The 12,141-nt window shown below is 55.3% G+C and overlaps 1 protein-coding gene across 1 annotated transcript in view; it reads right to left on the bottom strand.

Annotated features, from left to right (window-relative positions):
* Prkar1b (protein kinase cAMP-dependent type I regulatory subunit beta) overlaps window positions 1-12,141 on the bottom strand; it is a 136,558-nt gene that overhangs the window by 19,089 nt on the left and 105,328 nt on the right. The window contains exons 7-8 of the mRNA XM_076840190.1: window positions 10,701-10,859; window positions 2,183-2,243 (exon numbers count right to left, since the gene is read on the bottom strand). Of these exons, the coding sequence (XP_076696305.1) occupies window positions 2,183-2,243; window positions 10,701-10,859 (220 nt within the window). The remainder of the gene's footprint in view (window positions 1-2,182; window positions 2,244-10,700; window positions 10,860-12,141) is intronic.

Genomic DNA, 12,141 nt, shown 5'->3' with positions numbered 1-12,141 from the left:
ACAGAATTCCCCAAAAGCAACTCAGTGGCCTTCACCCCCCTGCCAGCTGGGCAGGGCTGGAAAGTCTCCCACACTGGGTCGGCCTCATGTTTTCATGAGGAGAGGCTGGAAATGGAGGCCCCCGGTGTACTTACCTTTCCTGCATATCTCAGTGGTGGGGTAGGGGCTGCCCTGTCCATAGCAACAGTCTCCACCCAAGCTGAGCGCAGACGGGCACATCTTGTAAGTAACATGCAGAGCAAACTGAGCCTAAGTTCACTTAAGTATGAAAATGCTTTTACTTTTCTCCCAAAGATCAAGGCTGCCTATATTTTTTGCAAACAATGGAGTCACGGCTGAACCCTGCAGCTACTAAGCAGCTGAGAATAATTCAGTGTGGTCAAAACAGCACCATCCATTGCGGGCTGCAACGCCAGCTGCCTTCTAAAGCCAGTCGCCACACAATGTCCACAGGCCACGTTTGGAGGCCATGTGTGGCTTGTGGTGACCAAGCAGAAGAGGGGACCAGAGTCTTGTAGTTGTTCACCCAGGGCCCTGGAGGAGCCAGTCACACTTTGTATGCTTTGCATTCATTAAAGGAAACAGGATGAGCGGGCACGGCCAGACAGGTGCCCAGAATCCACAGGCATCTAAATGCCCAAGACATTCAAGGGAAGAAATCAGCTCCAGTCGGGATGCCTATACTAGGCTGAAGTCCTGGGGTGGTCAGCAGAGTCTCCAGGAGGGCAGAAAGGGGCCTGTGTTTGGCTGGATGCCACCCTGCAGCCATGGGCTTGAATGATTATCAGTAAATGAGTGAATTGATAAGTGACAATGATCCAGGTGGCCACGCTACCTTCTGTTCAAAGGCAAGGAAACCCAAAGGCAAAGGACAAGAAAGTCCCTGGTTTCTCTTTTGTGTGGGAATAAAAAGTCCCTTTCTCGGCCCCTGAAAAAAATCTTAGGGGTCAACTCAGGAGAGTGCTTTTTCTTTTTCCAGGTATGACATGTTTAAAAAGCCACAGGAAAGAAGCCAGGCGAGGAAGGCCACATGGGAGATCCCACTCAAATGAAAGGTCAAAATAGGAAAGTCCACAGAGACAGGCAGGGGACCCATGTAGCAAGGGCAGGAGGGGCCAGAGAGGGCACTAAGGGGGACAGATTTCTGCTCAGCGTGATGACTCAGTGGCGAAACCACAGAGCTGACGTAGCCCCACACCGTGCGTGTGTTTCTTTCCCCTGAACCACACTTCTTAAAATGGTCATGTTGGTCCCTTCTATGTTATGAGTATCTCAAGAGTTCATGAAAGAAATCAGATAGGATGTGGTTCAGGGCAAAGTGTGTATTCACGCACATAGACACACACACACACACACACACACACACACACCTACATATATACACGCACAGGGATCTTTGGCTGCTCTGGGGCTGGGTGGGTCACTACAGGTGGGAGATGCAAGGAGGGGCAGGTCGGGCCCAGGTCTTTGCCTCCCTAGTAGCTTCACCATGTACAAAATAGATTTGGCAGTGTCCTCCCCACACGATGGCTGAGGGTGCTCATCTGAGTGTGCCAGCCTGGGGTGCACTTGCAGCCCCATCCGTATCCCCCAGGGACAGAGCACTAAGTGCATCAAAAGCACAGGGATGTCCCCGGGACAGCCATGCTTAGAGTAAAGCAACCTGGCAGGGGAAGAAGGCCAAACACCCAGCTACTAGGAAGCAGAACTGGCCTCCAGTTCAAAGTAACTGACCACGGGGCACGGTGGTGCACGCCTGTCACCCCAGCGACTCGGGAGGCTGAGGCCCTAATCAACTTAGCAAGGCCCTTTCTCAAAATAAAAAATAAAAATAATAAAAAGGGCTCAGTGATTGAGTGCCAAGGGTCCAATCCACAGCTGAAACAAACAAATAAACAAATGAGGGACCTAGGGGGACGGCATCAAAGACAGTGGGAGAGCTGAGCCAGCACAACCCTGATTTAAGAACTGTCATGCCCCAGACTACAGTGTGTGCACACCACCGATGGATGTGTGTGCTTGTGTACATATGTGAAAGTGTGTGTGTACATGTCCCTAACCTGCTTAATACCAAGAGTGTGTAGCTTGCCAGCCATGCAAGGAAGGGAAGGTATGTGGGACTGGAGGGCAGGTGCTCACAGGAGCCCACAGAGGTCACCTGGGGACAGGCAGAGGCACTGACCTAGGATGGAGACCTTGCTGAGGAACTCTTCATACATCTTGCGTTTTCTCAGCGTGCTGCCCTGTTTGGAAGAAAAAGGGAGAATGTGGGTCTTCAGACCTGAATCATTTAAACAATTCCAGACTTTCCCAGAGGACTATTAACTCCGAACCCTTCAAAGTAGGCCTTTTAAAGCATCCCAAATCCTGAAAGTTGCAGATGGCCATGAATCTGTGCCAGCCAGATGATTTCTTGTACCCAGCCCTCAAATCCCTGGGGTCTTCTGAAGGGGCTTCCATGGCCCAAGGTGTGCCAGCCTTAATGGGGATCTGACAGTACACCCCCAGGGTCCACAACCTATATATGCATTGTCCCCTACCAAACAGGGCTGACCTAGGTAACCAAGAAGATGCTAAGGAGATTTCCCAAGCTGAGTTGTGGAAGACACTGTGGCACCAGCCATACTGCCCCCATGATTCAAAGGAGGGACACTGCCTCTTGTCAGCCACCAGCACCATGGGAACAAGACATCCCAGAAATAATCCTTCATCCTTCATACCTTCCAGTGACTGCAACCCTAGAGAGTTCCAGGCCAGAGCCGCCCAGCTAAGCTGTTTCCTCAGGACCCACAGGAACTGTGCCAAATGCTACGCTTCTGTCAGAGGCCGCTAAGTTCAGGGGAAGTTTGTTACTCAGCAACAGCTAACTAGGGTGTCCAGCTAACCCGGATCCTAACAGAGGTGGGACAAGTGCTTCTAAGGCCTGCGGGCAGTTGGCGGGTAGCCCTCCCAGCTGCCTCAGACATCCAACAATGGCCAAGGAGGCTCAGTCATCCTGCTTGGCCATCGGTGAGATCGTATTGATATCCCCATGGGCTCCTCCCCATACCTACTTGCAGTAGCCAGATCCTCCTGGTCCCTGAAGCCACAGGCAGCTTCGGACACTGAAGCACACCCACCATCAGCTTTCTAAAGAAGAATCTGTGTTGGAAGATGTCGGGCAAGGGGAGGTGGACCAGACACGAGAGGCGGGACCCCGACACACAGAGGGCCCCCAAGTGCCTGTGGATCTGTCAGAACCTCTTGTCTCTGGAGAGGTCTGTTCAGAGCATCTGTCCCATCTAGTCAACAGCCTCTCCAGGGAGAGTGGAAACACAGTCACGTTGGGCGGCATTTACAAGTGCGCTGTGCAAGGCAGGTGCTCGGCTCTGTGCACCTTGTCACAACTCACAGTGGCCCCAAGGAGCAGGAGAAAGGGGAGAGGGGAGCACACTTGAAGCACAGGCCCACAGCCACCCCACTGAGTGTGGGACAGGGTCCCCCTGCTCCAGGCCCTCTCCCATCTCTTCAGGCCACCTGCAAAAGATGCAGCTTGGCTTTATGGTTCAGAACTGAGAGCAGTTTCAGCTGAAGGCTCCTGCCTCCTCCAAGGGACCCGAGGTGACTTTGTCGTATGGGAAAATGAGGGGCTGCCACGGGAGCCCCCTCCCCAGTGGGGCAGTGGGGAGGCGTCCCGCAGACTTCCGCCCACACCCTCCTTGCTGGGTCAGACCTGGCGTCAGGCGTGGGAGAAGGTCAGGGAAGGGAGCGGGATCTGCCCCAGCAGGGAAAAGGGCTCTCAGGGGAAGGGCTGGAGAAACGGCACTGAAGGCCTGTCCCCAGAAAGCTATGACAAAAATGCAAGCAGCAGTGAAGTGGGGAAGGAATGGCTCTCGAGTCCCCAGGGCACAGCATGGGATGAGGGGCCAGACCAAGGGTTTTTCCACCGTTTCTGTGAGCCGACCTTTCCCACCCAGCCCGAGCTGCTCAGGCACTCCCTGCTGGCCCGCTGTGTCCCCTTCGACACCCAGAAACATGGACCTGTGGAGCAGAGCCAGTCCCCCTCTCACAGTGGCCACCTAAGCCCTCGCCCATGAGAGGGACTAGGGCCTAAGCCACCCTGCCTCCTGTGCCTCCCAGGGCCTCTGCTTAGAGGACATCCAGGCCAAGTCCCTGAGAGCCAGCAAAGTACACTACATTTGAGTGGGTCAAAGACAGATTTGGATGTGCCACCAAGCCATTAAGTCTTGGTGAAAGGGGATAATAATACTCCTGCCTCCCTGGGTAGCTGTAAGGACTAAGTCCCCAGCCATGTTCCCTCAATTCCTGCTGATGGTGATAGTGGTGGTGATGGTGACAGTGGTGACCACATTGATGGTGGTGATAATGCTGACAGTCACAGTGATGCGGGTGATGATAGTGATGATGTTGTTGATGATGACGGTGGTGATGTTGGTGGTGATAGTGACGGTGATAAGAGCGGCTGTGGTGGTGATGATGAAGATGGCGGTGATAACGCTGACAGTCAGAATGATGATAAAAATCAAGGTAGTGGTGATGGTGACAATGATGGCAGCCTGAGCACATTGGTGGCTCTGCAAGCCACTCTCCCCCCTCCTGTGACGTCAGGATAGATGACAACAACACATGGCAGGCATGTGACAGATACTGTCTCTGCCCCCCAGAGGGGTAAGACACTGAGTGTGGGAGTGAAGCTACTCAATGGCCTCAGGATGGCCTGGAGCCTATGGGGACCCTTTGGTAGCCCAATGGGCAAGAGAAGGCCATGACACTTCCCTGAGCCCCATTCTCACGGAGTGGAGATGTAACAGTGCCACTTGTGGGTCAGATGCAAGGCTGTAACCATAGGAGTCAAGGTTCCCTGTGCTGCTTCTCATCATGTTCTGGGAAGACGCGGGGCTCTTAGGATCAGTGAAGGAGGCCCCTCATCCCATGCTGATGAGGGGGAAGTCATCTGAGGCTGGTGTCTCACTACGTCTCCATGGGAAGCAGGCAAGGAACCGTCTGGACTGAGGTAGAGATAGCACGGTGGTGGCAGTGGTGAGACAGCTCAGGGAAGGGAGAGGAGCCCAGGTCAGAGACACAGAGATCAAGGTGCCAGGCTGATCACTACTCTGACGGAGAATCTGAGGCCCAGGGAGGACAAGACTGGTTTATGAACATGGGGAGTTATGAGCAGGATCGGGTTACAAATAGAGGGTGCTGACCCTCCCCCACGGGTTCTCCTTCATTGCACTAAGTTAGGACACAACCACCATCCTCAGCACCATCACCACCACCACCATTATCACCACCATCACCTTCACCATCATCACCTTCACCATCATCACCATCATCATCATCACTGGGGAATATCATTGGAAGCAGGATTAAAAGAGGCTACATGGAATCTAGGCAAGTGGGCCAACCTTGCTGCTCTGACGTGAGGACCTGGTGTCTAGTCCAGGAGATCAGAGACCAGGAGGGTAAGGCTGGGGTGTCCCCAAAGGCCAGTGCTTGAAACCCAGGTTTCCAGAGGGGAAACGGTCTTGTCTAAAAGTCAGAGCAGGCACCAGAGGTGCGGGAGGAGAAAGGGGAGGACCATGGAGAACAGGTTGGGGAGAGGCTGGACAGAAGTGGGATGGAGCAAGGACAGGGTGGAGAGACACCGAGGAGCAGAGCAATACAGCAGGTGCTGTCCCCAAGGCTCAGTGCCCACCAGGAGAGGCAACAACTACCTGTTGATGTGAGGATGCCCTTAAGGCATGGGTGGCATGTAGCTTGTCCATTGTCCCTCCACCAGTGACCATCCAGGAGAGGCTGAGGTGATTTGGAGCACAAGCCAGCTGTCAGGCAGCATGAGCTCACACCTCTACTCCTCCAGTGCCTGCCTGCCTCTACCTGGGCAATAGAAATCTTTTTTTTTTTTTTTTTGTACCAAGGATTGAACTCAGGGGCACTCGACCACTGAGCCACATCCCCAGCCCTATTTTGTATTTTATTTAGAGACAGGGTCTCACTGAGTTGCCTAGTGCCTCGCTGTTGGTGAGGCTGGCTTTGAACTCGTGATCCTCCTGCCTCAGCCTCCCAAGCTGCTGGGATTACAGGAATGTGCCACCGCACCCGGCAGGAATATCTTAATGCCTTCCCCCAAAGGATCCCCATGAAGATTACATGGGACACCATGAAAGGACCCCGGTTCCCCACCCAGGTAGGCCTCAGCCTCTCCATCAGCTCCGAGCCAGGCAGTGCTGAAATAGCTACAGGTCTCAGTCTTAGGAGCCCAGAGTCCCCTCCCCAATCTCCCCTCTTTCCAGCACAAGTCCTAACAGGGTTGGGGGCTCACAGCCATAGGACCAAGAAAACCTCATTAAGTTACCCAAGACCATCTGGACCCAGGCAGCGTAGAAAGTGGCTCTGAGCCCTGCAGGCAGCCTGAACACGTCTCCACAGTGACAAGAAGGGCACTACTGGAAGCCAGGACAGGCACAGGCAGCAGAACGTGGCACGTCAACCCATCAGAGCAGGTCAGGACAGCTTCAAAATGGTAGTGGCTTGCTCAGCGACCCAGTCCAAGCCATTCTAGATCCCTGCTGGACCCCCAAAAGCCATTTCTTTTGATCAATAATTCAAAATCCTCACTGACCACCCAGCAATTACGCCCATGCAAATGTTTTGTCCCACGAATCTGACATGAAAGTCAGCGCCATGGGCTGTCCATCTCCCTCTACAGGACAACCAGAGGTGGCTGCCCGGGTCCTGGGGAAGGGACGGCCTCCATTGCTTCCTTCTGAGATGGACAGTTGGTAGATGGACAGGCTGGAGGCCTGGCCATTTGTTTCTACTCTAGGCATCCGGGAGACCACCTCCGTGACCTGGGGACCTGAAGCATGTTAGCCAACATCCCAATTAGGCCTTGTGTGGCGGGAACTGGCATCCTGGTGCTGACCCAGCCCACTCCCTGAGGAGCTGGGTCCTGACCAGCCCTGCTCCGTCTCACTGGCACCTGCCACGGGCCATGGGCCTTCATTCTCAGATCTCTGTAACAGGCCAACCTCGAGAAGCAGAGATCAGACAGAAAGGTCCAGACTTCCCACACCCCCAGGGGTCTCATCCCCGCTGTGTAAGCCTGGGACAGCCGACCCATGGCCTGAGGTGGCAGCAGGGGTAGACAGTGCCCGTTAGGGGTCTCAGACCTTGGGGAGTACAGGGAGGCACGGGTGTGATACTAGGTCAGAGGATACCACCGTAGGCAGGGAGAGGGAAAGGAACCACCCATTCCTAAGCTGCCAGCAGACTGGGGCCCTTGCTAGAGTGGCCCAAAGGCCCAGGCCCAGCCCTAACCTGATGGCATGTGGCCTATGGACAAGGACCAGAACCCGGTGCTTGGGCACTTTCCACTTTGCCCTGCCAGCTCAGGAGAACATTTGTACTGAGGCTACCGCCTGGGGTGTCTGAGGTCCAACACCCCACAAAGCCCACCCCAGCCTGGAACTGTGAGGCACCAAGGTGGCTGCAAAGGAGTCTGTCCAAGGTGTCAGCTTCCCATCACCCAAGGCCCCCCACTACTCAACCTGCAGAGACTTCTCCACCACCGATATACACGGTCCACCTCCAAGGTTGTGTGATCCCCCAGGAGACACTGGGAGATACTAAGCCCAGCCTTAGTCTCTAGGGACCCTCCATAACCCTGGTGGCCTCAAGGTTGCAAATGTCCAACTGTCTGTGCTAAGGAGGACCCACACCCCAAAGGCTGCCATCCCTCAGTGCTGGGTCCCACGGAGGCTTCCTGGTCAGGAGTGCTGAGGCAGGGAGGGCCCTCTCTGTTCAGGTCCCAGGTTCCCAAGGTCTCAGGCCACCCTAGGCAGGGGGCTCTGGAGACCCTAGCACAGCCTCTATCACAGAATTCCACTTCACTAGCTCTCAACACCAGGCCCTAGGTACTGTTTGGGTGCACAGAGGACCCAAAGTTTAAAGAAAAAAAAAAAAGAGCTAGGAGAGCCCTGAGCCCTCCTTGGGCCCCTGTCTGGAAGCCTGGGGATAGTGATCAATCTCTGCCAATATGGGCTCCATTCTTCCCTCGATAACACGGAACCTCGGAGGAAAGACATGGACATTGGGAACCTTCAGATCAGACATTCTGGGATTCCAGCTGCCTGAATGTGGCATCCAACTTGATGTTTGGGGAAGTGGTCCACTCCGTGGAGACACCAGTGTCCTCCATTTCCTGCATCCTCCTCAGCACATCCCAGCTTAGCTCTAAATGGGCACAGGGTGAGGACACTGCCTGACAGACACATCCAAATCTGCTCAGCCGGAGGACGAATGAGAACACCGTCCTGCCGGGCACTCCTGCCCGAACTTGCCCAGCACTGTCATTTTCTTTCCCGATACATGAGCTCTGCGACTTCCAAGCCCCACGGCGGCTATCCTTAGCACACAAGGATCCAAAATTAAAACAGAGAAAGTGCCAGCTCCCTTGGTGGTTTGAGAGTTTCCCTGAATATAAGGTTCTAGCCGCAAAAATCCCAGTCAGGAACGACACAGGGTAGACAGCGGCGGAGAAGCGATGGCTCATGCAACACCCAGCCAGCCAGGTGCACCCAGAAGGGACAGGAACTGTGTGGCCCTCAGAGGGAGGGGGCCCCAGAGCACCCCTCCCACACAGAGGTCTTGGCAGACAGGAGCATGCACATTAAGACAGGAGAAGGGAGGATCTGCGGAAGTCCTTCCTGGGGTCCCACGTTCATCTACTCTGCGCTCGAGTATCCACATCAGTGCCACAGCCCTGGTGCATGCTGGGCACTCAACCAGTGCCCAGTCAGTATGTGGGTAAGGAGCTCATGGAGCATGATGCCTGATGAAATGGTCGCCCCTAGGACTGCTGACCTCTACATGCAGAAGGAAAGCCGGTCTCCAAAATGGGACCAGGAGAGGGCATTGGGGCAGGACTCTAAGCCTCCGTGACTAAGACTGGGGGGCCCTGTCCTGAGCCATACTATGGGGATCCCAGCTTCCTCTCACGTGTCTCAGCCACAGCTCCCCTTAGAAATGGTATCCTCCCTGCTCCGTCCAGGCTGGCCTTTGGGAGGACAGCCAAGACCCCGAGGAAGCTGTGTCTCAGACACGGTATTGGTTTCAGGCACGGAGTAGAGGCCATCCCATGGCATGAGTCGCCCTGGCAGGGGTGAGCTGAGTAAGGTTCAGTTCTTCCTACTAAGTGATTATCATGGCCACCTCCTTCTTCAAACTCCAGGCTTGCTGGAGAGGCCCCTGAGCAAAAGCTGTCTCAAGAATGGCCCTCACAGCAAGCCCACCATGGTTCCCCTGACCTCTAATAAGACAGGAAAAGCTCCTAGCCCAGCACTGGCCACCACTGGGTAAGCACGGAGAGTCAAAAGGTGTGGCTGCCCCAGAAGAGGCACCCACTTCCAGTGGCCTCTGCCCAACAACAGAAAAGAAGGGGCTGTAGATGAAGAGCTGGCCACACGCAGACCCCCAGACCCCAGCAGCCAGCCTCAGACTCTCAGGATGCTTCTCACCACGGGCCACTCTGCCCTCACCAGGATGGTGAAGCTGGCCCAGAGATAGCTGGGTCCGAGCTGGCTCAAACTGCGGCCATGGTTCTGGGTGATCCAGGTCAGAGTCCAGCTGATGGGCCCAGTGGAGGCCGTGGGGCCTCCCTCACCCGGGAGCATGCCACCACTCTGGACAGAGCCCTTGTTCTTATCCAGGACAGTGTCCTCGCTGGCCACAGCCCTCCACACAACACCGTTCGGGGTTTGTCCTCACTGCTCTCATGGCCCCAGCGCTCTACCACACAGCCTGAGCCTCGGCCTCCCTCATTCCTGCCTGAGGCCTCTGCTCTAGTGTTACCCGAGGGCAGATTTCTGAGGCCTTTCTATAAGAGAGCAACCGTCCCCTGCTCCTGGGCACCTCCACCCTCTTCTCCATGATTTCCCCTCAGGAACATCCGTACACAGGTATGTGCGAGGTCACAGTCTGTCTCCGCCACAGGCCGGCTCATGCCTGCTGCTTCTGATGTCCCCTGCTAGAGAATGAATGGAGCTTGGCAGGTAGTGTGTACGTGAGCACAGAGCAGCCCCCTCCCACTGCCAAGGGTCTTTTCAGTCCAGAAGCTGCCCAGGTGACAGCATCAGCCTGAAGTTCCAACTTCCCCCTAGGGGGCTGTACACACATACCCTCATAGTGCACCCACAAAGCACAGACATGGCGGCAAGTAAGAACAAACCTAAAACGACAGTGGCTTAAAACCCAAGGGTCAATCCCCACAAGAAAGAAGTATGGGAGTGAGTGGTCCAGCCCTGGTATGGTGGTCCCACCAAGTTGGCAGGAAGCCCTTCCTCATGCCTCTTTGCTCTATTCCCATGGTGAATAGGTTTCATTCTATAGTCCGTGGTCCAACATGGCAGCTGGAGGTCCAGCCATCACAACCATGTCCCAGACAGTTGGAAGGAGAAAGAGGAGAAAGAAAAAGGGACTTCCCTAGCTGTCAGCCTGTCTTCTGAGAGGCTTTCCAGAATCCTACCCAAGACCTCATACTCGCCTCGCCGCAGGCTGTTATCTGTCGGGGAGGCTGGGAAGTGTCTTGCAGGCACACATCCTCCGTGAGTAAAGCCAGAGCCTCTGTAGGGTGTTGGGCCACAGCTTGGGGTCAGACTCAGCCTCTGCCCTCTGCCCTGGGAGCCGCCTTCACTCACCATGAGGATGCGCCGGTAGCTGTCGCGGTCGATGCCCCAGAGCTTGAGGTCTGTCTTGGCCTTCACTGTGGCAGCCCTGGGGGTGCCGTAGATGAGAGCCAGCTCCCCAAAGCTGCCCCCCTCGCTGATGTTGGTCACCCACTCTCCATTCACATACACCTGCAGGGAACATGAGAAGAGTGACATCATGGGGGACACACGGGGACCACATTGGCTGCTTCCCACAGAGGCCTCCAAGCTCTCCCGGGGATCTCTTGCTTGCAGTGGAGCCCCACATCCCCCTCCCAGCAGGTGGCCTCAGGCTGTCATGGCTTGTGGGCCAGCCACCCACTCGTACCAGCACGGAGGAATAGCCAGACAGCACCTAGCCCCAAAGGATGGGTCAGCACCAAGTCATGGAGCACACCCAAGCCCTCTCCCAGGCCCGTCTGCAGTTCAGCTGCCTACTATCAACCCTCAGCCTCTCTGGCTATCAGTTTCCCCCACTGCACACCAATGAGCTGGGCCTCACCACGCATGTGCTGAGATTCCACGTGGACACCCAACCTCTTGCCTTTCCCATTCATAAACTGCCCCTTGCCTCCCGCCACTCAGAAACGCCCCAAGGGTCACTGCCCCCTTGGCCTCCACTTCCATCAGCACATACTGCCCTGGCCCCCCAAAGAGCCATGTCAACTGTCTTTGGTTGCAAAGCTTTTTCCTCCCGGGGCCTTTCCTCTCTCAGGGCAGCACCCAAGACCCTTGGCCTGGAGCCTGAACAGGAGCCCATTGGCTGGACGCCGCGGCTGAACCGTGCTGAGAAGGGACCCAGACAAGATTCCCTTTCAGCCTGCGCGGCTGTCGCGCCCTGCACAGCGTGCCTACTATGCATTGACCGTGCGCACGCAGCCCACACCCATGCTAGAATGGTGCAGATTGTTCATTATGCAGCGATTATGCAGATTCGGTTACTATAAATTGACACAATGCACTCTTTATTCCCGCAGCGTGTCAATGAGCTTACAGAATAGTTCCCATTGGCAAAATGGGTGCGTGTGGGGAAAGAATGGATTATGATGAATCATGGAGGCGATTCTTATGAAATCAATGACTCATTATCCAATCATAAACCCTGCACAGAACTTTCTATCTCAAGGAAGACGCCACACAGGTGATGGATAAGTGCACATTCAAGTGCGCCCAAGGCGGGAGAACTGGTCCACCACCAAGTCTTGAGGGAGCAGTCTGCTATGGCTGTGCGAGGAAGAGACTCCACCTGGCGGCGTATGCTCCTCCTGCCCGGCCAGTCACAGTGGCAGGAGAGCCTGGCTTCCCCTCCACAAGCCCTGGGGGAATCCAAAAAGGAATCAAAAGACAATCAACCCCCCGGCACACCATGCTGGACAGGAGGGTCATAGGTTGGGAATCCCAGGACTTTAGGGGTGAACCTAGAGGACCTCAG

Source organism: Callospermophilus lateralis, chromosome 19 (assembly GCF_048772815.1).
Source record: "Callospermophilus lateralis isolate mCalLat2 chromosome 19, mCalLat2.hap1, whole genome shotgun sequence".
In the NCBI taxonomy this organism is placed as follows: domain Eukaryota; kingdom Metazoa; phylum Chordata; class Mammalia; order Rodentia; family Sciuridae; genus Callospermophilus; species Callospermophilus lateralis.
This window is presented reverse-complemented; position numbering and strand designations above follow the sequence as displayed.